The 27311-nt window shown below is 42.8% G+C and overlaps 2 protein-coding genes across 4 annotated transcripts in view; one reads left to right on the forward strand and one right to left on the reverse strand.

Annotated features, from left to right (window-relative positions):
• Positions 1 to 364: 364 nt before the first annotated feature.
• On the reverse strand, positions 365 to 22897 carry LOC119858672 (placenta-specific protein 9-like). 3 transcript variants are annotated; one of them, XM_043518802.1, is made up of 4 exons: positions 22497 to 22897; positions 4297 to 4397; positions 1602 to 1719; positions 365 to 556 (listed from the first exon to the last, which is right to left on the reverse strand). In XM_043518802.1, exons 1-4 carry the CDS (start codon positions 22552 to 22554, stop codon positions 546 to 548), a joined length of 288 nt encoding a protein of 95 aa, XP_043374737.1. In that variant the 5' UTR covers positions 22555 to 22897; the 3' UTR covers positions 365 to 545. The 3 variants fall into 3 exon arrangements, with proteins under 3 accessions (XP_043374737.1, XP_038265750.1, XP_043374738.1); XM_038409822.2 differs by having other exon boundaries at positions 1602 to 1722; positions 22497 to 22888; XM_043518803.1 differs by lacking the exon at positions 22497 to 22897 and adding an exon at positions 18735 to 18876 and having other exon boundaries at positions 1602 to 1722.
• The window catches only part of LOC119858670 (L-threonine dehydratase catabolic TdcB-like), a 96350-nt gene continuing 72019 nt past the window's right edge, over positions 2981 to 27311 (forward strand). The window contains exon 1 of the mRNA XM_043518801.1: positions 2981 to 3377. The gene's annotated coding sequence lies outside the window, so the exon portion shown is untranslated. The remainder of the gene's footprint in view (positions 3378 to 27311) is intronic.

Below are 27311 nucleotides of genomic sequence, written 5' to 3' on the forward strand. Positions count from 1 at the left end.
CATTTCAGGCAAAGGTAGGGATGTACTTGTATACCAATTCAGAACACCCTCAATTCTGTCAGACAGTCTAGGAGTATGTTAAGAAAATTCTGAACAGAAACCATAATTGAATACATGTCTTCACCAGTACACACTGGTGACGAGCTGAATTCTTTGGTAGAAAGGAGTAACAGCCACTTCCTGGGCTTTGAGATTGTGGTAGTTGAGTTTGTCAGGTGTGTTCTGGCCCGGTAATGAGAAAGGATCAGGCTGAAATTTTCAAAACTCCTGATGTCAAGGCATCTTTGAAAATCTCACCCTCCAAATGCACGTTTCGTCAATTGTGAGGTCTGGATTGCTTGTAAGATAAAGCTTTACAACTATGTCTGAAAAGCAATTTTTTATTAAAAAGCACAAACACAAAGTAATTGACTCCTCAGTGTTCTTCATCCCTCTTCAATCTCTAGAAATCCTACAAGGCTTATTAAAGCAACAAAGTGCAACTGTCTGAGACAACCATACTGTGGAATATTATTAAATTCTGTTCTCTTCCATTGTCCTGGTGCTCAGCTGGCATCTGTGGGGAGAAGATTTGATATTATTTTTGGTGATACGAAGGCGAAATAGGTACTTCACATGTGTGAGTTTTTTGACACTTTAAAGAACAAATAAGAGACTGGCTCTGCTAAGTATGAGAGAGGCTCTACTGATTCATTTAGTCACAGAGGGAGACCCCTGCAGTCTCTCGGCAATTCTTGGACCATTCAACGATTTCTTCCTTCTCCCTCACACCTCCCTATATCCTGTACCTTGTAAAATATAAATAACTGTCTTCTTTCCTAATTCTACAAATCAGGTTTCATCTGACTTCCATTGTATAGTCCCTCAAATGTTTTTATTTTTGGAAAAACTTGTAGCTAAGGTAGGGGAGAGCATTCAGTACTGCTTAGTAACTGTGGTTAACGGAGAGGCAGCATGGTCTAACGAATAGACACTGGACTGGGATGCAGGAGCCCTTAGTCCTAAACCCAGCTCTTGATGCTGACCTGGAGACGGGTTTCTCAGGGGGGCTGAGGCACTGGAATGAACTTCCACATGAACCAAGGTCCATCATAAACCTTGGGCTCCATGTGCCCATGCAAGGCACCCTTCTGCAACCTGCCTTCTCAAAACACCAAGCCATGTGTACATTAAATAACCAAAAAAAATCACCAAAACAAAATCCTATATTCCAAGCATAGGTGTTTTTTCTTTGAAGAGTGAATGGGAGAGAGAACAAACTACATGTGACAGATATTAGTCATTTAATGCATGACTGGCAGGTGCTCAGCTACTAAGGTGATGAGTTCTGTACAAAATCTTTTATTGCAGTGTCACCTTGTAGAAGTCACTTCACCTTTCTGGGCCTGTTGGTTTGCAGGTGCTCTTCTTACATGCATGTATTTGGTGTTCAAACTCTGCATTTCAAAAGTAAACTCAGGCTACCAAAAATGTAATCTTTCCGGTGATTTTCAAAAGACTATATGTGGGGCTACGACTGGGGGGGGAAAATGGACACTTTGGTGTAGCACAACAAAAACTATTGCTGACCTTCCTACATACTATCCCTAGGAGATACAGACCATCAAAAATGTCCATGAGGGGGATTCCAGGAGCGATTGGGGCACTCCCTGCTGTTTCACTGATGTCCTTCAGTAACGTCTTCACTTCTGACTCAAGATACTCAACTGTCTTTTCTACCTGCTAATAAAAAGAGAGGCAGGGAAGTCAGGATGGGATGGAGGGGAAAGACTACCAAGCTTGCTGATAAAAATATCTGAGGGTCAGGACATGAGCTACCACTGTGTTTAAGTCCTGTAGTCATCTAATCAGTTGAACTTGCTGTTGGTTTAATAACTTGTGTCATACTGACCTCTGGTGGTCATGAGAGATTAAATCTTTACACTTCATTGAATTTTTGTTTTTTACATGTTTCAGAGTAGCAGCCGTGTTAGTCTGTATTCGCAAAAAGAAAAGGAGTACTTGTGGCACCTTAGAGACTAACAAATTTATTAGAGCATAAGCTTTCGTGAGCTACAGCTCACTTCATCGGATGCATCCGATGAAGTGAGCTGTAGCTCATGAAAGCTTATGCTCTAATAAATTTGTTAGTCTCTAAGGTGCCACAAGTACTCCTTTTCTTTTTGTTTTTTACATGTAGCACCTCAATAAACTGAGTTGTGTGTAATGTTGGCTTTTGGAGGATGGGTTAGAAAGGATGTGTTTGTTTGAGCCAGCAAAGCACCCAGGAAAACCCAACCAAGGAGAAGATGGGTGGGAGGGGCTGCCTGTTCAGAACTGAGAAAAGCCAGATTAGGTGCCAGTGCATGTGCTCATTGAAAACACTTGGTGCTGAACATAAAGCTTGTATTGCAGGTGCTTCCTACACTATGGCAAGACCCTAAAGGGCCAGACTTGACTAGAAATCCATTCACTGCCTTCATTTGGGTTTTAAGCATCTGCAGTAGCTCAGCCTTTTCCTTCAGCCATGAAGTCTGCAAGGAACTTTGTATTAATATTCTCTCACAGCTAATAATGATCTGATGTGACAGCTTTGGGTGGGTACTAGGAGTAATTCAATATCAGTGCTGTGAGCTACAATATGAACCCAGTCATAAGCTTGACACCTCAGCTATCCACATTGATGTGGAGATGCACCCTTTTGCCCTAGGCTTTTCTCCAGTCTAGCACCTGGAAGTAGGTGATGGGTTTGTTAACCTTCCGGCCGTACTGCACAAGCAATCTTCTTTACTGCACGCTTTTTGGGAAGAAAGGCGGTGGGGTTGAGAGTGTAAACTCTGGGTTTGAAGTTGAATTCTAGGAGTAGGGTGGACTAGTCCTGTCCTGGGACAATCCAATATTCAAAGAAATTCTGTTTGCAACCTATATTTTGAAGCACTCAGAAGCTGGGATTGGCATGTTGAAGGTAGATTTTTTTTATAAACAGTTTTACAAAGGGTTGAATGAGTGAACTCTTAGTAAATAGTTTAATCGGGTTGAACGTAGTAAGTTAATATGATCTTTAACCATGGATACAACAGGGTGACCTGCCTTTTACAGGCCAGGAGCCAGCCCTTTTCTAGTAGCAATGCCCTCCTGTGCTGCACCTGTGCAGGCTGTAGGATTTTGAAGAAGGGATGAAGCCAGCAGAGGTGGGCCTATTAGAAAGTGCTATGGGGGGGGGTGGCGGCTAGTTCCTTTAGTGAGCCCTGGAACAAAGGAACTAGCCATAGATGGTCGTATGCCCCTCAGAAGAAGGTGTTTCAGATAAGTCATTGACCAGGCCAGCTTCCAGGAAGGCAGCCCTGGGGGCCAGTGTTCCTGTAGAGGACCACGGAGCTGAGGGAGAAGAAGAAGGGGTAAGTGACTTCTCCTTTTCCAGGGGAGATGTAGTCTAGCCCTGGAGGAAGAGAGGCTCTCTGTGAGGGAAAATCCTGTGTATCAGCACTCTAGTAAGGAGGGAGAGAGACTTGATTTAAATTAGCTGAAGCCCAGGTGGGATGGAAGCCCATTTTGGTTTCTGTTGTGCTTGGATTCCCAGGAGAGAATAGCCCAGGGAATCGGCTCTCCAGTGAAGGCTGAGAAGAACAGGGTTGAGCCTGGGAGGGATAGAAGAATTGTGTAAATTTATGTAACATGGGACTATTGGTGAAGGTGGTGGTGACCCACTTGAAGGGCCAAACCATGTGAATCCCTAGAAGAGATGTAAAATTCTGGGGTAGGAATGTTGCAGAGCCACTCCGGGCCATGAGGGGGTTCTCTGGAAGTAGGTCCCCAGTTTCAATGACTTATCTGAAACACCTTCTTCTGAGGGGCATATGACCATCTATGACCCATACTGCTCCAGTCTGTAACATGTTTGTAGTACTTAATGAAGAATTAAGTGCTATAAATGTACCCTTGATATAACACATGATGACCAAACCAACTAAACAACTGCATGGAAAGAGGTGCCCCTTCCCTTTTCTCTCAGGTCCGGCCTAATCTCCCTGGAAGCTCTGATCCAGCTACCTACAGATGTACTATGGGTGAAATCCTGGCTCCTCTGAAGTCAGTGGCAAAATTCCTATTGACGTCAGTGGGACCAAGATTTTATCTCCTGCCTTTAAGCATTGAATTCTGCTGCAGATGTGCAAGAACCCTTGCCCCATCTGGAAGGCCTGGCTAAACTGAATCCGGGAAGGAAAAGTGCCTGAAAATGTGGCCTCTTGCCCCACCTTTTTGGTGAGCCTATTGGGACAAAGCTCTGGTTTGGGGCCAGGTGGCAGCAGTTCTTACCTCTTCAATCACATCTAAGCGCCTATGGATTGTGTTGTGTTCATTGCACCAGTCGCTCCTTCCTGAACTTCCAGGTAGTATGCTGACAGGATCTGCAGCAGCTGTGGAAACAATTAGTGACATGACAGGGCTTTGCTATTGCTAACAACAGTTGATGACCTTTCATCAGGCAGCCCAGGTTGGAGTTCTAATGACTGAAGGGCTCTTGGGATGTTAAAGAGAATACAATGAAACACCAACATAAGATTTTGAACCCGTGGGCCTAATAACTAAGCCCCCTAAACCAGTCCCTAGGGTCTTGTGTTGTGGTACACACACTGGGGTTGTTGGGATCAAGCTGTATGCTTTTTGAGACCATTGATTTTCTTCCTTGACATGTAGCCATTGGTATATGCATATTCTATGCTTTCCATAACATTGCTGTATCTCTACTAATGTATATCCTGATGGTCAAGGAGATGCAGCTGTACTTCCCCATGACTCTATACCAGCCTTTCTCTAAAAGAAAGTGGTGTACCTGGCCTGGAAGGGCACACCTGTTAGCTGTATCCCTTCAAGCAGCGTAAGCAATCTGTTTGGTGATGCCTGTTGCCATTGAACAAGTGTCTGTTGCTCTAGTTTCACAGCAGGGAGGAGAAATAATCAAGACATGTACAAATGATGTTTTGTTGACAAATGGTGTGTCTGTGGGGCTGTTTACAATGTGGTTAATCTTTGTTTATCCTCTTAGTAGTGCTGTTGATTGTTTGCATTGCTCTTCCTCCTAATTTACTCAGGGACTTTGATTGAGGGCACTAATGAGCTCCTTTCACTTCATATTAGTGCACTTTCATTTTCTTGGCTGTAGCCTCTGAGAGGACCATGGGTATGGGTTAGGAGTCTGTCAGCATTCATTCATTAATGTAGCCATCTCATGATGAATTCGCTTTAATTCTTTCACTGTCTATGCACTGCTGCATGAAGATTTTACACAAATGCTTACAAAACCCTATCCGTTCTTAACAAAATGCATAACTAATGGTACCTCCAAAGAGACAAGCATTTCAGCTGGGAATGCTGAATGTGAAAGGACAGGATGCAGGACCGTCCTGTGGAAAAAGGTGTGAGCTCAGAGACCAGTGTTCTATTTCCGGCTCCACCACTGATCTACTGTGAGCAAATTAATTCACCCTACACATCTTGTCTATTTAGACTTTTAAGGTCTTTGGGATGGGATTGTCTCTGTGTTTGTACAGGACCAGAGCAATGTGGGTCTCCTTTCCTTGGGTCTCACTTCTGTTGTTGGGTTCAGTGTGTGGGTGCTGGATGGCATTGTTGGTCGGTGGTATGCAGGATGTTGGAGAAAAGGATCTAGGCATCCTTTCTGGCCTTAAACTCTGTGATTCTAAACAAATAATAATGAGTTAATTTTAAGAACCTTCTATTAAAAAGATAACTGACAAACACTAAAGAAATAGTGGAGAAGCATCTTGTAACAGTGACACATTCTGCTATTAAAAAGGGCCTGATCTAATGCTCATGGAAGTCGTTGGGAGTTTTTTTATCAATATCCATAAATGCTGAGCCAACTCCCATATCTGGTGGCTACTACTGGCACCAGCCCACAGGGGCTGAGGGAAAGGTAGAGGGGTGGCTAAAATGTAGAAGAAGAATATCTGCATTGCTCAACTGAAGCCATGGGGAGAGGTGGGAGGGCCTAGCTTCCAGAAATAAAATACCTGGGATCTCGCAGGAAGATCATTGGCCTATAAGCAAATGCAAATCCTGAAGACTTGCTGACTGAGGTCCTTCTTTAGGGACCCTTTGTCCCCCATCACATGGGAGAGGGAGTTATGGGTTATAGTGGGGTAGTCAATTATTTTGTCAAGGTCCAGATTTCTTGGTCAAGCCATAGTCAAGGTCCAGTCTCCTGAGAAGAAAATAAGTAAATAAAAAGATTTTTCCAGCTCCAAGCTCTAGTCAAAATGTCAGTGATCTTACTCACCATCTAGCTTAGACCTAGTTTACATTGTCCAAGTTAAATTTAAATAAATTAGTCTCAGAAGTGATTCTTTGCTTACCACCTTTTCCATTCCTGCCTCCCCCAAACCCTGCTCTACTAAAAGCTGTGGAGAGGGGAAATGGGTACAAAATATACATTAGCTGATGAATATCTTAAGTACAGTTATAAAGTGGCTAAGAGCCACAATTGTTGCACTAAAAGTTGTCCCTTGAACAGAATCTTAGAAATGTAGGGCTAGAAGCCACCTCAAGAGGTCAGCAAGTACAGCCCCCTGTGCTGTGGCAGGATCAAATAAACCTAGACCATCCCTGCTAGGTGTTTGTTCAACCTGTCTTTTTAAAATCCTTCAGTGATGCGGATTCCATAACCTTCCTGGGAACCCTATTCCAGATTTTAATTACCTTCACGGTTTGAAAGTTTTTCATAATATCTAACCTAAATCTCCCTTGTGGCAGATTAAATCCGTTACTTCTCTGGGTCCAGTGAAAGTAGGACAAGAACAATGGATTGTCTGTTCTCTTTATACATATCCCCCCTTAATGTGTTTGAAGACTTATCAGCTTCCCCCCATAGTCATCTTTTCTCAAGACTAAATATACCCAGGTTTTTAACCTGTTTGCATAGGTCATAAATCTTTTATCATTTTATTGCTCTCCTCTGGACTCTCCTTAATTTGCCCACATGTTTCCTAAAGTGTGGTGCCCAGAATTGGACACATTACTCCAGCTGAGGCTTCACCAGTGTGGAGTAGAGGTGGGACAATTACCTCCCATGTCTTCTATATGATACTCCTGTTAACCCACTGGCAAATGATGATTGGCTTTTTTTTTTTTTTTTTTTTTTTTGCAGCTGCATCACCTTGTTGACTCGTTCCACTTGTGATCCTCTATAACCCCCAGATCCTCTTCAGCACTACTACTGCCTAAAAGTTATTCTCTATTTCTGCAGTGGTGCATTTGATTTTTTTTTTCCTTCTTCCTAAGTGAAGTACTTTGCACTTGTCTTTACTGAATTTCATCTTGTTGATTTCAGATCAATTCTCCAATTTGTCAAGATCATTTTGAATTCTAATCCTGTCCTCACAAGTGCTTGCAACCTTTCCAAGCTCAGTGTAATATGCAGATTTTATAAGCATACTCACCACTTTATTGTCCAAGTCATTTAATGAAAATACTGAATAATACCACACTCAGGCCTGAACCCAGGCAAGACTCCACTAGATCCTCTCTCCCAGGTCAACAGTGAATCATTGATAACTATGCTGTGAGTACAGTCTTTCAACTAGCTGTGCACCCATCTTATAGGAATTTCATCTCAACCCCATTTCCCTAGTTTGCTTATAGAAATGTCATGTGGGCCTGTGTCAAAAAGCCTTACTAGAATCCAGATATATCACATTTACTGTGTCCCAGTTCTCCCCCCCCCCCCCCCCATTCACTAGGCTGCAGTGTCACAGATAAAAGAAGAAATTTTCTGAAGCTAGATTATTTTTTTTCTAATCTACAATGTGATTTGATCTTTATTTTAAAATGGGTTAGTCAGTGCTCAAATAAATAACATTTCCATTCTCTTTGAAGGCAGATTTTTATCTGTTTCAGTGAATTCACCAATAGGTGGCGCTGCTGGGACTGAATCCTACTAAAGTAATATGCCAATGTAACTCAGCAAGGACTGCTGGAATTTGGCTTGTACATAGCTACTAACTATTCTGCAAATGGATACAGAACACTACAGTCATCAATATTTTGTTGCTACTATTGATGCTATTTTAACTACAAGTGAAAAAGGAAGTCTGGCTATAAGAATTGACTGCATAGATTAATTATGAAACAGTAATTTGTCATGACAGTTATGCAAGACTATCATAATGGGGTAAGCTCCATTCTACGGAGAGAGGCTAATAAAATCTCTCTCCCGCTCCAATATTTACAGATTTAAGCCTGATCTGATTTCAGCAGCATGCTGAGTTGCAGCCTTTCCTGTCTAGAAGACCTAGGTCAAGGAGAATTGCATGTGTACCTTGCCTGCTGCTATTCTTTTCAGAAGTTATATGTATGATTCTCAGATATGCAGTGTTCTCATTAGCAAAGTTGATTTATTAACAAAGCGTAGTGGTGGGTCAGATGTGAAGGAAACAGTTTCTAATTCAGCTTGTTAAGAACTTCCCCAGCTTTAACCACAATGGGTAAATGCTGTAAAAGTAAAATGTGTGGTATTCATGAAAATGGAAAGGAATGTTGACATCTATAACCTCTGATGCATACTGAATGCTCTTGTTCTGAGCTTAGTACAGCAAATGCAGGAAGGTAACCCCGCGTAAAAATCCCACAATAGAATATTATTCTCTTTAGTACTGAGTACTGCAATAATCTAATGGTAGGTGGCTGGATCAGGAGGATATGGGAAGGTTTGAGTAGGGACCCAGCATCCATTGTGTACATTTGTTAAAGTAGTCTTTGTTCAGCTTTAAGTGCCAGATTCATTTAAGTTTGCTCAATTTATGGAAACAGAATGCAAGGAAGTTAGTGTTTAGCCAATGCTGTCTCCTCTCATTATGATCCTTATAACGTTCATGTAGGTTATAGAAAACACAGGGCTCTATTGGCATGAATGGAAAGGCAACTACTGGTGCTGCTGGACACTGACTAATATATTGGGGCTCTCTCTGCTTCTCTAATTCCTCCAACAATCTGCAGTGCCTGGAACCACCAGATTTCCTTACATCTTGGCCCTGACTTAGGCCTTGCCTATGCTACAGGGAAAAGTTGATCTAAGATACGCAATTTGAGTGATGTGAACAGTGTAACTCAAGTCAACATCACTTAGATCTACTTACGGTGGGATCCACACTACACTATGTCAACGGGAGACAATCTCCCATTGACTCCCCTTACTCTTTTTGATCCGGTGGAGTACAGGAGTCGACGGGAGAGCGATCCGTGGTCACTTTAGCGGGTCTTCACTAGACTCGATGCATCAGTGGTTGATTTAGTAATTGCCACACGTTGATCCCCAGGTAAGTGTAGATAAGCTCTTGGCAGCCATGGAGAATACTGCTGACTACGATGTGGCAAAATGGGAGTTAGAAGCAGGGATGGTAAAATTAGGCCTTCTTAAGAACCAGCTTTTGTCTTTACTTTGCCTTGTCTATCTGGGTGCCTATGAGATTCTATTCTATAGGCGGCACCTCAACATGACGCTGCTTGACCTGAGTGCTGCTCTAAGCAGGTGAGCCCTGGGTGGGGCCAGGATGAGTCAGCAGTCCTCCCAAAGTAGGGCAGGTATATTTCACTGGGAGATCAAGTAAGAGGACAGTCAGAGTGTAATACAAAGAGTGTCTCAAGATAGCTGGGTAAGAATTAAATTTAAAGGTGATTCTGAAACTCTGACTCCTTTAGTGTGGTTTTTGTGGAGTTTTATTCAGGAATAAGCTGTGGGTGGAAGAGTGCAACTATAACAAGCTAAGAAGAGCTAGGCCAAGAATAAGTCAGCTCCAAATCACACCCGTATAGACAAAGCGCACCTGAACAGTTCAGGTGTTCCCATGCACATGCTCTGCTATTATAGAAAAGTCATGTGAGAAAGCTCTGATTAGAAGTGCAGTAGAATCTACATACTCAGAGTAAAATCTTGATAGGCAGTTTATAATGAACTTTTGAAGGCCAACTGCTTTTGTACTAAAATACGTAGATTTTATACACTATTACATAGATGACCACATTTTCAAAAATAACATGATTTTTTTTATTTTGGGGGGGTTGCTCAATTTGATAGCTTAAAGGGGCCTGGTTTTCAGAGGGTGGGAAAGTGTTTCAAATTAGGCACTCAATCACTAGTCAATTTTGGAAATTTAGGCAGGTGTATGATTGACCTCTGGCTGTCAGGCTATTCTCCAAGAGACAAAACTTTGACGTAACGATCTTGTCTTCCAAGCAGTCATATTTACTTAGCAGACTAGATCCCTCAGATGTTTTGCAATAATGTTTCAATCTGGAGGAAAAATCAGTAGTAGTGGGCCAAATTCCTCTCCAAACTCAAAGTCCAAGACCCCTGGGCTACAGTTTACTTTTTGCAAGTGAAATGCTAAGCAGACTTTTAAAACCCAAACTACTCACTCTGAAGGTTGACATCTTAATATTCAAACTGTTTTTAAAACTCTATGCTAAATAGGCTATTTAAGAAAGAGGGCTTATTTTTCAGAAAAATTAGCCTTTTTGCAGTAACAGGGTAACTACGTTCATGTGTTATCAAGAGTTGCTTACAATTTCTATGACCACTGTATGTGCAGTTGGAAACTTTAAAAGGCTGCTACATACGCTATACTGTCCTTTTCCCCTTTCCCTTTCTCTTGATTAAAATATCTGTACTGAATTGTCTATGCCAATGAGTTGAATAACTTTAAATTCCTTGTGTGGTATAGCCCGTAACTAATAGAGGGACCAGGAAATTGGTAAATCTCTTAATCAACTGCTAACAAAAAAAAATCTTTCGTGGAAATGTAGGAAAGAAATGGAGTACTTTGGGATGGACTCTGATCTAGTCAATCTTTTCCATCCCTAGAGGACAGGACTTGGCCTTTTTTATAGGGGATGGTTACAGTAATTAACTGTTAATTCATTTGAGTGATGTAGACAGAGCTCCAGGTGGCTGCCAATATGAAGCACCAGGTTTGTGTGGTGTGGTTGCTGAAACGCCAGCAGCCACATGTACCTTGTCCACTGTTACTATAGCTGGGGGAGAACTGAACTGGTGTAAATGACACTCGGTGACGGAGAGAATCAGGCCCATAACTTTCAGTAATGGGTTGAATGTTTGCCATGTTGTACCAGTAAATGATGATGTGTACATTTGATATTGGGTTACACAGCGATTTTAGACATCATGTGGCTCATCAGCTGAAACTTTTTGCTTGATGACATGTAGGGAAGCTCTCACAGCTGTAGACCTCCATATGGGCCAGTCTAATCCCAGTTGTAACACTAATTTCTTGTAATTGCTTTCAAAAGCTGGCTGTAATATAGCAAACTAAACAACGACAAAAAAATCTACTTGCACCCCTCTGTGGGTATGTCTTCACTGCAGAGTTAACTCATTATCTACACTCAAGCTATTCCTTTGGAGTTAGCCTTGCTCTGGAGAGAACAGCCACACTGTGAAATAACATTTGAGCTGCTCACTCACCCATGTGTGGCACTAAGGCTTCTGGGGGCATGTTCCATGCTGCTTTGCACTACAGTAAATTGAGCCTCTCTATGAATTCTTTTCCAGCGAACTGTGGGAGACGTTTGTCCTTTCTGGGCAGATGGAGGGAATTGTGGGAAGGGATTAGAGGCCTACCGCCAATCAAATGGCGATAGCTTGTGTCCGTGCTGCAGAGTGGTCATGTTAGCACTGACGAATTGTGCTAATCTGAACTTTAGTCTTTACCATCGACACTTCAGCCAGCTTGAGTTAAAAGCACCACCACACATGAGTGTTTGTGCGTGGATGGGACTTGAGTTAAGGACAACACTCGAGTTATATCATGAGTTGACTTTGCAGTGAGGACAAACCCTGTGTTACTCCCAAGATCATTGTTTCTTTAGGATGTCATGTTATTGGTTCAACTCACTAGTAAAAGATTTTCCTAGTCTAGTCCTGAAAACATCTATCCTTATTCTAACACAAGCACAAACTGCAGTATACAGAGGCCTATGACACTGTTATAGATCAAGACTGATTTGTGTGCAGAAGGCTAGTGGGAAGGGAAGTTTGCACAACAGCTACCCACACCCAGGTATAGATTTAGCCAAGCTTGTTAACAGCACACTTCAATCAACATCTAATCCTTTAATAATCTGACGTATGTATGTATGTATGTCAAAGCAGAATTTTCTCTGGTTTATCTTAAAATATAGCAGCCAGTTGCACTGTTGGACTGTAGCCAAGGGTGGAGTGGAGCTGTTCAAATAAGAAAAATCCCACTGGGGATGAAGCGATTAAGATTAGTAATGTCATTGACTCCAATAAAAATATATGACATACAGAGCCCACTGTGATCCATGTAGTGATTATCTTCCAAACATGCCTTCCCTTAAATGTGTGCCTATTTGCATACATGCTCTCTGTGTGAGGTTCAATTCCAAATTCACAGAGGTCACTTATTGCTCCCCTGCCAGTAAGTGGAAAGCTTTAGATAATTTTATTTACTTGACAAAAAAAAACAAACTTTGTTATAATTTGATTTAGTATTAGGGATAAACAAACTCAGCTTCAAAGTAACTACATGGTGAAGACATTTCTGATAGTAATTGGCTCTTCAGTCTAAAAGAAGGGATAATAAGGTCCAATGGCTGGAAGCTGAAGCTAGACCCATTCAGACTAGAAATAAGTTTGTTTACACAGTGAGAGTAAATAACGACTGGACAATTAATAGAAATTGATAGAAATTAATAGGTGGGGTTCTGTGGCCCGTAAAGGTCAGGCTAAATAGTCATGATGGTCTATTCTGACGTTTAAATCGATGAATCCACAACACTCGCTATGCTCCATTTCAACACCACTGTGGCTTTGAAATGTTACCGGATTTGTGATCTGCTCAAGAAAGTGTGTGTGGGGAAGAGGGGTGAAAGTGAGAGTTAAAAATCAAATTAAAGAGCAGACTACAAGCTAAATGTCAAACAAGTGAGACTAAAACAGGAACCAGATGGCATGTGTGAGAACTTGAAAATATCCAAAAGATGGAGGGGAAGAGGGAATAATATAACAGGGGAGAGTAAGGGTGTAACTGATGCAGATAACAGCGTGTGTGTGTGTGTGTGTGTGTGTGTGTCTGTGGTGGAGGGAGGGTACAGTTAAATAGAAGGATCCTTCTAGTCCTGATACATAGTCATTAAGGGACGCTTCTGCTATCTCCCTTGGGGTTGTGGGGAGGTTAGAATGGATTTAGGAAAAGTTAATGGTGAACCAAAACAACAATTTGAGAGGCTTCTAGAAGCCCTGACCTCCCAAGGGCTTTGCCCTTCTTTGCTTAAATGATTCCATGTCTAAATACAGTGTTGTGCTCCACTTTAAAAAAATGTATCTCACTTTAAACTCAAGCTTGTTAGCTTAGCAAATTATACACTTTACAAATGGGAACTGATGTGGTTAGCTAACTGGAAGTTTAGTATAAAATAGGCCCACTGCAAGCTTCAGAGAGTTGATCCTGCTCTGCCCTGAGCCCCAGTTTGCCATGCTTAATTTGGTAGACTATATATGGTGATTTTGTGATGGGGATCAGTGCTCATTAGGGTCTTACCTAGGGGCATCACTCACCTTCCATGAATCCCAAGTCTCAATTACGCTCACATCTCCAGAGCTAGAGGTACTGGATGAACTCGTGTCACTAACTGAGTCTGCTACTATCCGCACACCCCCAACCTCCAGTTAAGATGCAATGTTCAGCTATTGTATTTTAGAAATTTATATTGATGAGGCTCAGTGCAGTAATAAGTTACATGCAAAGATTATTTTGAGGTTATGGTATATATTGTGCATAGGCTGCGGGCTCCATTCCAGAGGTAGCTGCAAGGATTTGCATATTTGTGCACAAATATAACTTGATTCTCCTCCAACTCACAATGCAGAACATTGCTGCAAATTCTATAAAGAGCTAGTATAGAATATGCAAAAGTGACCCAAATTTACAGATAAAGGTATGCAGTGCAGACTGGAGCAGAAGAATTTGCCCATTAACTATAAAAAGTTTTAAGATAATTTCTAAGACTTCAATCTCCAGGGCTATTGATGCAGTACCTGCTATAAATGCTAAATGCCTTTCCTTGAAAAAGAGAAGTACCAAGAAAAGGAATTCCCATGCATTGTGTATCCAGATGAGTTAATAATACAGGTAAAGTCAACATAAGAAATAGGCACACTACAAAACCAGTTCTTAGTTTTCCTTTTTGGCATCATTTCTGCCATTGTGTGCACATGCTGTTTGACATTGTTTGGTGCCGTTATGTATTTTATTTGGAGGCAAAATCAGAAGCAGCAGGGTCCAAGGATAATTTTTGCTCTCTGCACCCATCCAGAAGATTGAAACCAAATCTGGATGAAGATCCTGCTGTTATGATCCATGTCTTTTTCACCCCATGATGGAATTACTGCCATGCACTCTACCTGGGGCAATTACTTGCTTCTGTCTGGAGATTTATACTGATACAGCATGTAATGGCCCATGCTTCAGTGATAGTATGTGTCACTGGTTCTCCATGATCTGCACTGGTTGTTTGCTTGTTTCTGGGTTCAATGTAAGCTGTTGGCTTTGGTCTATAAAGCCCTAAATGTCTTAGGGGCTTGCCTACCTAGTGGGGTAATGCACTTTACAGAGGTGTGGTTTCTCAAGTGCACTAATGGTTTGCACATTAACTAGTTCATGCAGACCCTGCTGGTGTGCTTCAATATGGTGCTGTTTGAAATGCTTCTACATTAAAGTGCACTGGGCTTTAGGGCTTACTAGCAGGGTCTACCCAGACCAATGAATGTGCAACACTTTAGTGTGCTTTAGAAATCACCCTCCCCCACCTCCCATATAGAGTGCATTAACCAACTGTGTAGACAAGCCCTAGGATATTGGTACTTGAGAGACTAGCTTTTTCCTTGTTCTGTGCAACAACAGTGATTTAAAAGAGGGGGCAGGTGGTACAACATTCTCTGTGACGGGTCCTTTGCCCTGAATTCTGGAACATGCGTCCCTTGGGTCCAAAATAACCCAAGACTATTGACCTCCAGGCCATGCTGCCAATCTACTTGTGCAAATGGCTGCAGAGGTGGGCTTTTGGGGAAAAGCAGATTTATGAAAGGGGAGGGGAGTTTGGTGTTCCCTCAAATGGCTGAACTTGATTTGTTTTTTTAACGTATGGTATGGGTGCCTAGAGCCTTGGAGAGATGCCCCTTCACTTTTTATAAATATAATTTGTTTGTTTTAGAGACTGAGGCACTGTGCTTTGTAGGCTGCAGCTGGCACTTGTCCAAGATAGTTGTCGGTGGATAGCAGCATATGTCTGACTTCATCTGGAAGGAGAACAAGATGCATGTAGTGGCACTCGTACTACTATACATTAGAGTTTTTAGAAGACCAATCAGATGTTTGAGGCACTCAGTCATTGGAGTGATCGGTGCTGCTACAAAACATTAAGCTGGGGTGGGTGTCTGATGTCTTATTCCCTGGTTGGATGGTGAGAGAGGAAGACTCTCATTTTTGGTTGGACATTTTGAATCTTTGGAAGAAGTGTGAGTAACAATCTGATTTGCCCGTGCCAGAAAGTCCAAGGAAAGGAACCATGTTACGCCACCCAGCAGAAATAGGATAAAACTACCTGTGTCCTTCAGCATATTGCTTCCCGAAAGCCAAAGACAACTTGAAGGGAGAAGACTGTGGTCCAGAGCTGGCCACCTTGGAGCCCTCCTGGTGAACATCAAGTGCTTATCTTGGAGAGGCACTGTAGCAGGGTGCTGGTGCAAAAGCACCCAGTTAGCCCCTGCCCAGTCAGCTCCAATCAGGGAAAACAGATTGGGGCTGATGGAAAACGCTTGATGCCGGCCTGAGGATTGGCAACACCTGCTGGCCTGACAAGCCAAGGGCTATAAAGGCTGGGAGGGAGCCAGAAGCTAGGGGGGCAGCCAGGGAGAAGTCAGTCAGGGAGGGAACTGGAGGCCTCTAGCTGAAGGCTGACTCTGCCCGTAAAAGAGATTGGATCATCCTGTAAAGCTTGTAAATAGATAGACGCTGGTGGTGGAATAACTGTCAGTAAATAAAGACGTGGGTGTTGCACAACCCTGAAGCCCCTCTGAGCCTTATTGGGGGCAACAAGCGGGCCCCAGGAAGAGGGGTGGGTCGTGGACCCTGTTACAGGCACGTTTAACTGTCTTTCTATTTTTCAGCAAAATGGGTTGCCCATTAGCGCATTGGGAAAAGACTGTACTTGTGTCCATCCTTCACTCCACCTGATACAATAATGTAGCTGAAAACTGGTGACTGAGCAAAAATCTAATAAGTAATATACAGACTTTTTCTGGAGTGATGACCCAAATCAGTTAATTGATCAGTTCCTGAAACAAAGTACCTAATTAGTTAAGAAATGTATGCTCCTGTGTACGCTCTAAAGATTGTCAGAGTTACAGGGTGTGTCTTGTTTTGTAACCAGTTCCATTGAGATTGCTGTAAAGTAGCTTTAAAACTAAATAAGGTACTGTTATCTAGGATTAAAGAACAGTATACATGTCTATCGTAGTCAATGGTTTCACACAGCTTTTCAAGTCCTATGTGTCTATAGATATAAAATGAGACCAAGGGTGCAAGCTTTTTTAACTGCACTCAGTCTGTAGGAGTGTTTGTCAGATCCTAGGACTAATATCATTAATTAGGAAATAGGTAATGAGGGTTGACTTCCATAGATCCATTGGGAGGGAAACTTTGGCATGTGAGTAACTGACCGAATTGTTTTGTGATCTAGTTTTGTTTTTTTTTTCCTCTGTTGTGTTAGCAACACCAGAGCTGATAGCCAATTGACACAAGTGAGGCCCTGTTCTGAGCAACAATTAGTCATAAAATCTAAAAAAAAAAAAAAAGTCACCAATATAGTGACTGAATATAAGAGTTGTTTTTCTATTGTGATTATGTGCTTTGATTTGAAAACCTTAAATGGTTAGATCAACTCATTTTCTCATTTCTTAGCCAAATCATAGTCCAATACCATTTTTGACTTCTTATATCCTATATTATTATTATTATTTATTAGTTGCTGCTGTTAAGGATGTATAATGAAACTACATTGATCTCTTGAATCCTGTTCTTTAGTTAAGCAATTGAATTTAAAAGGACAACAAGAAAGGTGCTACACCTACTCCATTAGGCAGTTGCTTAACTAGGTTGGTTTTATATCATATCTTCCTTACAGTAGATAAGGAGACAGAAATTGTCTCTTGGCCTAAGGAGACACATCTCTTAATCTGTATCTAGTACAGGTGTACTACGGCCCACGGGCCGGATCTGGGGGCCCACAAACTGTTTTAAGTTGTGTCAGGGGCTGCACCACGCGGCTCAGCCCCATTCTGGTCGGGGCACTGGGTTGGGGGTCGCACCACACGGCTCCTGGAAGCTGCGGCATGGCCCCGCTCCAGCTCCTACTCACTCCAATGGGAGCTGCAGGGGCCATGCCTGCAGATGGGGCAGCGTGCAGAGCTGCCTGGCCGTGCCTCCGTGTAGGAGTCGGAGAAGGGACATGCCACTGTTTCCGGGAGCTGCTTGAGGTAAGCGCCACTCGGAGCCAGCATCCCCTGAGCCTCTCCCGATGCCCCTACCCCAGCCCTGATCTCTCTCCCGCTCTCCAAACCCCTCAATCTCAGCCGGTAGCATCCTCCTGCACCCCAAACCTCTTATCCCCCCCCCCAGCCGGACCCTGCACCCCTTCCCACTCCCCTGCCCTAGCCCTGATCTTCCTCCCACCCTCCAAACCCCTTGATCCCAGCCCAGAGCACCCTCCTACACCCCAAACTCCTCATCCCCAGCCCCACCCTAGTGCCTGCGCGCACACACACCCTGCACCCCAACCCCAATTTTGTGAGCATTCATGGCCCGCCATACAATTTCTATTCCCTGATGTGGCTCTTGGGCCAAAAAGTTTGCTCACCTCTGATCTAGTAGATAGAAGAGTGAATGTTGTTGTAGCTCCTCATGCCAGGAGTCTCTGGGGCTAGCTTGTCAGCTCCCTACTGAATGTAGTTTGTATGGGCTGTTTGTGAAAGTAGGTAGTTTGTTTCGGAAATAGGACAGTACAGTGGGAGTAAGTTCTGTATTTGCAACCTTGTCTGGAGATTTCCTTTGTTTTGTTTTTTTTCAGACTGTACTTAGCTACTCCTGAGAGCTTGCTGTAGATGGGAGACAGATTACATTTTCCTATCATTCTATGTGGTGTAAATATGGTATATTTAAGGCTCTACTTGAATTGCAGAATGATTGTCAGAAATTTGTGGCTGAGTTGTAGACAAGCCATGGAAAATTGTGGACAAGCAATAATGGACCTTATTTGCAGTAATAAAGTCCACTATTACTTTTTTGCAATTTTCTGCTGCCTGGGGCTCCCACTGTTGGCCCCGCGCAGGGTGGGGCTTCCACTGTCAAAAATGCGATGGAAGCCTAATATTGCAGAATTTGCAATATTTGCAATATTGCTGGTTAAGTAGGGCTTTGTATATATGAAATATACAAGATTCCAGCATTTTAAACCGAATGTTTCCTTCAGCCAGAGCAGATCAACTACAGTTTAAAAATACAGCTGAACAGCATAGGTTTTATAAATTCCACGTGACCCCTGGCTTTCTTGGGAGTTAAGATTGTTACATGTGGAGTTTATAAATTCCGTTTAATACTTGACTAGTTTACAAATTTAATAATAAACTAAACTCTACTTACTGGAATGTAAAGTCTGGAACATGGACTTTTGAAGGGTTTATTAAATCTGGTAAAGAGCCTAATCCTACTTGGACCCCTTCTTCAGACCTCCGATTCTTCATTCAACACAGAGTCAACCTGTGGAGTTCTTTGATAGGGAACGTTGTGAAGGCCAGGACTGTAACAAGGTTCAAAAAAGAAATAGATAAGTTCATGGAGGTTAGGTCCATCAATGGCTATTAGCCAGGGTGGGCAGGGATGCTCTGAAGTGGCCTACCCTCTGTTTGCCAGAAGCTGGGAATGGGCGATGGATTGCTTGAAGATAATCTGTTCTGTTCATTCCCTCTGAAGCACCTGGCATTGGCCACTGTTGGAAAACCGGATACTGGACTAGCTGGAACATTCGTCTGACCCAGTATGGCTGTTCTTAAGTTCTTATGATCTTATTCTGCTCAGAGCCCTCCCTTTATCCAGACACACACACACACACACACACACACCCCATTGTGCCAACCTTCCTTTTCCCTCCCCCATCAGAGCTCCCGGTAGGAATGAGTTGTCTGGTTCGTTGTTGCTAGGCAGATGCACAATTAGCTCTCCACACCCAGAAGTTTCTGGAACTGGGTGTGGTAGTTTTGGGTATGCTCAATAAGTTCCCTGTACCTAGACTCAGACTCCATGAAGGCAAGCAGTCAGGGCAGCTGCTTTACAAAAGGCCAGGTGCTCTGTGTGGGCTGGGAGAAGCTAAACCTAGGAGCAGAAAGCAGGCTGTTTTCCCCGAACTCTGAAGGGTTTTGCCACAGGTTTCTTTTATCTACATACTTAGTGAGTGGTTGGTTAATTAGTTAGCTGATTAGCTAACTTAGTGACTTCAGCAGAGGAAGAGTCTGCATGGAGGTTTCTACAAGCAAGAGGAAAGAAGACATTGTTGCAGTGCTTTAGATCCAGCGGACTGTATAGATGTTGGTGATTAAAAGACTAACTCAGACTTGGGTGCACTCAACCTTTGCTTTTGGGAACTCGGAGTTACTTCTCACTGCATTTCTGTGGAGACTGACCTGTTTAGATTCAATTTTTGTCTAACTGTGAAGATAATATATGTGGATTATAAAGTACCCATGTTTATGTTGTAAAAGTTGTTGTTGTTTATGTTGCTTTATCATTATAAGATGATGTAAAGTTGCTACTTAATAATTAATTATTCTTTTTGGATTTGATTGTGTTGACCCAATGCATTCATTGCTGGAAATCCTCAGTGACTGAATTCTGGTCTCCATGTGCTTTGCTCTGGAGTTGGGTTTTTTTAGGCAGTAGAAGGCAGTGAAGTAAACTCTAGCCCACCCAAAGGTTACTCCTGCATATGTTACCTGTGTATCAGCGCTTCTGGACTTGCATATGGAGATTAAATGTCAGTGATTGGGGGATGTGAACTAACTCACAACTGATTTATGACATGAGGGATAGAGGACAAAAATCTAGCTTACCGTGGAAATGCTCTTAAAATCTTAACAATGGATTTGCTTCTCCCGCTGAGTAATGTATTCAGTGGAGTGTAGACTCCTGGATGAAAAGCACATCACTGTGCAATTGTAAGATGCATGCAGCCAGACTTGGCAGGAATAGACTCATCTGAAGCCTTTTTTCCTCTCTCAAATACTCAGGCATGCTGATCATCGAGGCATAGGCGCCAACTCCGTGGGTGCTCCAGGGCTGGAGCACCCACGGGGAAGAATTAGCAGGTGCTCTGCACCCACTGGCAGCCAAGCTCCCCCCCACTTGCCTCCTTCTCCCCCTCCCGAGCATGCCGTGTCCCCACTCCTCCCCCTCCCTCCCAGCACTTCCTGCCCCACACTGCCTGACAGCTGTTTGGTGGCACTTAGGACTTTCTGGGAGGAGGGGAGGAGCAGGGATGTGGCACACTCTGGGGAGGAGGTTGAGAAGGGGCAGGGAGTTTGGGGAAGGGGTGCAATGGGGATGGGGTAAGGGCGGTGCAGAGGTGGGAAGAGGCAGGGCAGGGGTGAGGCCAGGGGCGGTAGGGGGAGGGGGTGTTGAGTACCCACCGGGCAGAGGGGAAGTCGGTGCCTATGCATCCAGGTCTGGTAGCTGATCTAAGTATTGTTCAGCATTTGAGTTCAGAACAGCCCACTGAGTACCTTTATAGAGCTGCCCAGATAGGGGAATCACGCTGGAGTACTTGAATGAGCCAGTTGTTCTGAGGGGGCAGCCGTTGCAGTGCACTGGACTGCCTAGCACACCTCAGCAGCAGCAGAACCCCATCAAATAGTCCAGCACACCATAGTGAAGCACAGCCTTTACGTAGGGAGTATGTGCATGTTAACCTAGGAGACTCCATGCGACCACTAGTCTTCATCAAGCTACTTGTCAGTAGAGCAGGATGAGAATTTTTCAGACACACGTGATTTTGGTGGAAAATGCCAATTTGTGGAAATGTATTAGTTCAGACAAGACTTTCTCAGGTTGGGAGGGGAGCGAGAGGACCCAGAATACCCATAACCTGATGACTAAGGTACTCACTTCAGATGTGTAAGGCCCAGGTTCAAGCCCCTGCTCCCAATCGATACCTTGGTCTATTGGCTATTCTGGGACGGTCTCACTCATGTTTGTTTGGATCAGAATGAAAATAAATTTCAACATTTCAGACTTTTTCATGAAACACAAATGCTGTTTTGCAGCCAGTCCTACTTGAAAGTCACAAAATGCAGGAAAAGATAATGAGCTTGTATAAAGTGAAGGAAAGTTACAGTGCCCCATCTAGGCTGAAAGCTGGCATAATCCCTGAAAGATGTAGGCTTGTACAATAACGGTGAAGGTTGGCCTAGGTTTGGGAGGGGAAAAGTACCACTAGTTTTTCAGGAACTGTTTCGGTTGTAAAGAAAACCTGCTAACTTGTCATAAAATCCAAAAAGTTAAATGCTGTCAATCAGTAATAGGAGAGGAAAAATGATTGGCTCTAGCTATTAGAAAACACATAAAACAAACATTCAGCAATGCAAGGTTTGTGGTTACATGGGGACTGTAACTTCTTGAACCAGCCAAATGGAAATTTTGATTGAGAATAGATTTCAGTGCTCACCATAAAAGCAGCTGCAATTTTGTTAGAGGGGAGCCCAGAGCTGGATGTACTACTAATGAAAATTAAACATAGATACCAGTGTGCTGTCTATGTGCTTATTCTAGACTCATCATCACCATGGTATCCATATGCTTAGAGTTATGTGCTTAGACAGCTCAGGAACAAGTAAAAATCAATAATTGCAAAAGCACCAGAAAGAGAATTTATTACTAATGGAAAATTCAAAGTAGATTTCTTTTTGATCTCCTGGGACATTTATCTTCCAGTGCTGATGTGGAGTTGGTTCAAGATGGTTTTGTATGTACTTGTATGTATTTTTAAGACTGCCACAACTATCATTATAAACATGCAGGGCATTAGAAGCAGCATGTGGATGAGGTTCTAAACTTCTGCAATAGCTCAATGATATGTTTCATGAGTGATGAAACCTCTCCTATTGTGTAACACTTCTAGCTAGAGCTGTAATGCTCACATGCATTTTAATAACACAAAATATGAGCCTCTCCTATATAAAAAATACTTATGTAGTGCTTTACAAACACTACCTATGTCACCTTTATGTAAAATCCTTGTTGACTTGCTTTCAGCACCTATACAAAGAAATTATCTACTTATTTCCCCATGAAAACCCTTCACCCAATAAGTTAATTATCCTACAGTTTGTTCCTTGTAAGCTTGGAATCACTTACCTGAAAAATCTTGCTCCTGAAGCACTAAAATAAAAGCCAGAGCCCAAATGAAAAGCATGGTTTCGAAGCCTGCAAGCTCGCTCTGGGGATGTCGCCTAGTCCAGGAGGAGAGGAGCAATGCAGAGTCCCTCCTCCGTTTACATAGCCTCCCAGTCCAGGCTTTTGTGCTGAGGTTTAGCCAGAGCGCTGGGAGGAAATACTCCAAGGCTGAGCCAAGATTCTTAAGCTGATCTCTTTCCTTCCTCTTTTTAAAAACACCCCTCAAGCTCCACAAAGGGTCCAGTTAACCAGGCAAGCTGGCTGCAGTCCAAGCCTCCAAAACTTTTAACTCTTGTATTTATTTTTATTGAGCATGAATGGAATGTGTTGAAGAGCTTCGAACCTTGACCATAAGCAAATGGGGCAAGAAAAAGAGCGGGCTGCTCTGCCTGGGATCCTGAGACAGAAGTGGGTGTGTGCATGTTTATTCCTCCTTTAGGAGTCTGTCTAGGGTGGGGATAGTGAGGGTGAACGATTAAGAACATAATGGCTTTCAGCATATGATCTAACAGGTTTTGGGTTTTTGAATCCACAAATCTCCCTGGCAGTACAAATTATTTCTTTTTAAAGATATTGGCTAGTGGCTAAGTCTCTTTTAGACAGCTGGAAATTCTACTGGATTAAATAGTATTGAATCACAGGTGGTGGTAATATCTAGCTCTTGTGTAGGGCTTTTCATCCACAGATCTGAAAGAACTTTACAAAGGTTACGATTACCCCATTTTACAGACAGAGAAACTGAGGCACAGGCAAATCATCTGGTAGGCCGGTGGCAGAATCAGGAATAGACCCTGGGTTTTCTGAATCCTGGACCAGTGCTCTTGCCAACGCTGCCTTTACTAGTAGTTGTTCTTTCTGCCTAATGTCTTTAAAAGTACTGCTGTGTACCTAATCTGGGGCTCACGGCACTGAATTTTCAGTTTTGGAGCCATCTTAAATCTTAACCCAAATCATGATATTTGTCTTTGATACTGTCATGCATGAAAATTTCAGTGCCAAGGAAGGCTTGTCTTGAAGACTTGGTTTCTTTTAACAGGATCACAACTAACTGTTACCAAATATACATTTTTGTCTAATGGGGCTAGCCTATATCGGTTGGGCCAGTGATTAGTGTATGGTTTGGGTTCAGCTGGGCTCTAATCCAGACTCTGCCACAGAATTGCTGTGGAACTTTGAGCACATCACTTTAAACCGTCTGTCCCTCAGATTCCAACTGCAAAGTGGAAACAAGATACTTACTTTACCTCACAGGACTGTGAAGCTTACTTAATGTTTGTAAAGTGCTTTGAGATTCTTGGGAAAAGGGGATATGTACAAGTAAAGCATTATTCTTTGGTGAAGGAAAATTAACACCCGGGGGAATAATTACAAAAGCCACTTCAGCAAAGAGTGGCTTTGATAACGTGTCATCTGTTCTGCGTGGGGCCCACTAGAAATCCTGTTGTCTGACTGAGCCTGCAAAGTTAGTATTTTTCCTGGATGCTTTTGAGGATGACCTTTGTGAATCTTTTGACCTGAGCAGAAATGTTAATAGAAGCCTAACGTGGATCCAAATCCTTAGTGCCTCCTTTGAAGTGTGGGGGAACAAAAGCAGCAGCATGTCTTTCGCAGTCAGAAATGTCTGACTTTTACAAAGTGGACTAAAAGATTAGTTCAGCTGCTCTGTCAGACAGAGCCTGCACAAAGCAGGTTTCACAACAGTGCGTTTCCATGAAACACTTGGTGTCTTTTACTGTCTGTCTTGTGCCCTTCCAGGAGAAGATTACCAAGTAGTGCCTGAATTTAGTGCATGATACAGTCACATCATCTCAGTACAAAGACGTAAGTTAAGAACAGAGCCTCAAGTTTTGCTTGGAATATACTTGCTTTTAAAGGATATTCCTAAATACCAGAACTGCTAAAAACAATAATTTTTCAAGGCAAAAATGTTTCTCATCAGAAAATGCTGATTTGATGGAATTGAAATCTCCCACGAGAATGTGTTGACCCCATCAAAAGTCTCTTTGGAAACTAGGTAGACAGGCTGGCTGACTGGTCAGCCTGCTGCTTCCTTCCAGCCAGCTGGTAGATGGGCAGGCTCCCTGGCTGACTGCCTCCCCAACTGCCCTTAATTCTTTTGAATGGAATTCTGTTTCACAAACAATGTCACAATTTGGATTTTTGATTCCCATTTGGAAACTTTTTTTCTTCAAAATTGTGAAATTTTCCACAGAATGGGAACTCCAGTTCCCACTCAGCTCTGATCAATACCTTCTCTGTTCACAGATGATTGGTGTTTCTCTTAAATGTGCCCAGTTTTGTTTGAGATGTGCTTGTGATGGTGATGTTACATGGATGGTTGCTTTGAGAGTAATGTGATAGTGGTCGATTTTACATGTGCTTCACTAATGAATGTAATTCTATTTTCCAGCAAGTTAGTTATGCTGGGGCAGGAGAGCATGCCTCTGGAGACTTCACAATGGAATGACTGGCATGATGGTTCTGCGCTTAATGATAGCGTTATGCTCAGAATTTCCTAAAAGTGGATTTCACAAGCTGCTCTATACTTGGGAGAGATCAATTTTGCAGAACTGGAAAAAAAAACCCAGGTGATAAAATGGTAAATAAACCCTGATGTCCATTTTCTCTGCAAAACTCTCTGCAGTTCTTACTGGCTCTAATGAAGAAAGGGGGAAACCTCAGGTTATCAGATGGACTAGAAAAATATGAGAGAACTGGGAAAGCATTGATGTGAAACTGGGGCATTCTTCTAGTACCTATGCTTCTGTGCTTCTTGGTGCACACTGCCCTAAATGTTCAAAAATAGAGAGCAAATAAAGATCCCCAAATTTATTTTAAGAATCTCACATTTAAGCCAGTCTCCAGGTTTTTGGAGACCTGATTTGTAATTTTGTTTGTGTGTGTTTAAGTCTTAAGACTGGCAATACTGGTGTATCTCGTTGACAACTACCCTCCTATGCCTCTTATGTGAACTCTCAGAGCTAATGTTATTATCATACAATAAAGGATATAAAGGAAAATGAAATTCAGCTGCTGGAAACGTAAGAACCAGCACTTTGCCACATGGATTGTTAGCCAAATGAAAGTGAGTCTATTCGGAAGGTGTTGCCTATGCTGTCTACACAACATCAAGTTACTAGCACAGTTGGATTCCAAATAACTGTATTTATTAACTATGTACAAATATACAAAACTAAGCTACTTATATACACTGCTGCTTTGCCACTGCTCTGATGGCTTCAGTAGAAGACAGCGTGGCTCACAAGTGGGATTCCAAACTGTTTAAGGGGGTGCTACGTAGTTTCAGACGGCAACGCTATACAATGTTCTCTTGTTAAGTATTCATTGTGTGCTACCTGTCAATAGCACAGGTCAGAATAGCCAAAGGTGGTGTGGTTATAGTAGGCAGCTGTACTGATTCTCCCTTCTCGCTGGTGTCTCAGGATGTTAACACTTCCATGCTGCAGTCTGGTTCAAGGGACAAACTGAATTTGACAGCTGAGTTTCTGAAATGTTAAGTCTTTTAGGAAATCGGATGGGGCTGAAGAACTTCTTAGGGAAGATCATCCTCCTGCTAAAATTTGTGGAGCGATGGCAATTTACACTGGCTCAGGTTCTGTCCCAAGTTGCTCAGCATGGGAGCAATTCAAAAGAATCAAAATGTTGCTTAGGGTAATTAATCTGCTTTCTTTTAAAAGGGAGAATAAAGATTTCCAAACTGGTTTGTAGTTTATGGAGAACTTGCTGGTGGTCTTTGGAGAGCTGGCTGGTCACATAGTGATGCATCTCTTTATTCTTCAGTGCTTCACCAAATGGTTGTCTGTAGTGATAGTTAGCCATTTGGTCCATTCCTGTACAGCCACAAGGGCTTGACGGGCTGAAAGTCCAACGTTGGAACACACTTGACGCACCCCTGTAATAGTGGGGTCTGCCTCTGGGCTGGTTCCACCCCTTGGTTGGTGGAATTTTTATTCTGGATGTTACAAGCACCTGGGGAACAGCGTTTCCCGGAACGACTTCTGACATTCTCACAATATGTCCCAAAAGTGTAAGACGCTGTCTGCAGACAATGGCCCCAGTAGTCTGTAGACCGGAGCGACCATAAACATCTGCGTTATAAATGATGTCATTCCACTTTATGCCCAATATATGACACTGGCATTTTGTGTGGAAAGCTTCTAGCTTTGCCTAGTCTGAGCGGCACAATGTCCACCGTACAGCAGTATGGACAGGAGTCAGCTTGAATAGATCCTGAATGTAGTCATCCTGCTGAGATGATGTTGATTCCATATTCATTGTAAATGACCCATGGCAGACACTGTGATCCAATCCAGTGGAGAACCTCCATGCAAGAGGAGGAACTGGTGAGCATAGAACCCAAATAGCAAAATCTGGAGACTGTTTTGACAGCTTCATTACTTAAAGAGATTGGTGTTGTGGGTGGACCTGATCCTAGGTTTTGCAGCTTTGTCTTTTGACCACGAAACATAGCAGCCAACCTTAGCTGCTGACTCCTCCATTTGCTGAAGTGCCTCCTGAAACCTGTCTGGGCCCTGTACTACATCTCTTCTCTTCTTCCTTATTTCCAAAAATAGAGCCCAGGGGAAGGAGAGATTAAATGAATGGCAACAACAAACATTCACACTGTTTACTTGTTTTTAAAGGACAAAATGCTTATCCCAACAAAGGCAGCTAAACATTTTGACAGTAAGTATAGTTTTCCATGGAAGAAATTGTTGTATCCACTGCCAAAATGTTAGGTGACTGCAACGTAGC

Source organism: Dermochelys coriacea, chromosome 7, assembly GCF_009764565.3.
Source record: "Dermochelys coriacea isolate rDerCor1 chromosome 7, rDerCor1.pri.v4, whole genome shotgun sequence".
In the NCBI taxonomy this organism is placed as follows: Eukaryota; Metazoa; Chordata; order Testudines; family Dermochelyidae; genus Dermochelys; species Dermochelys coriacea.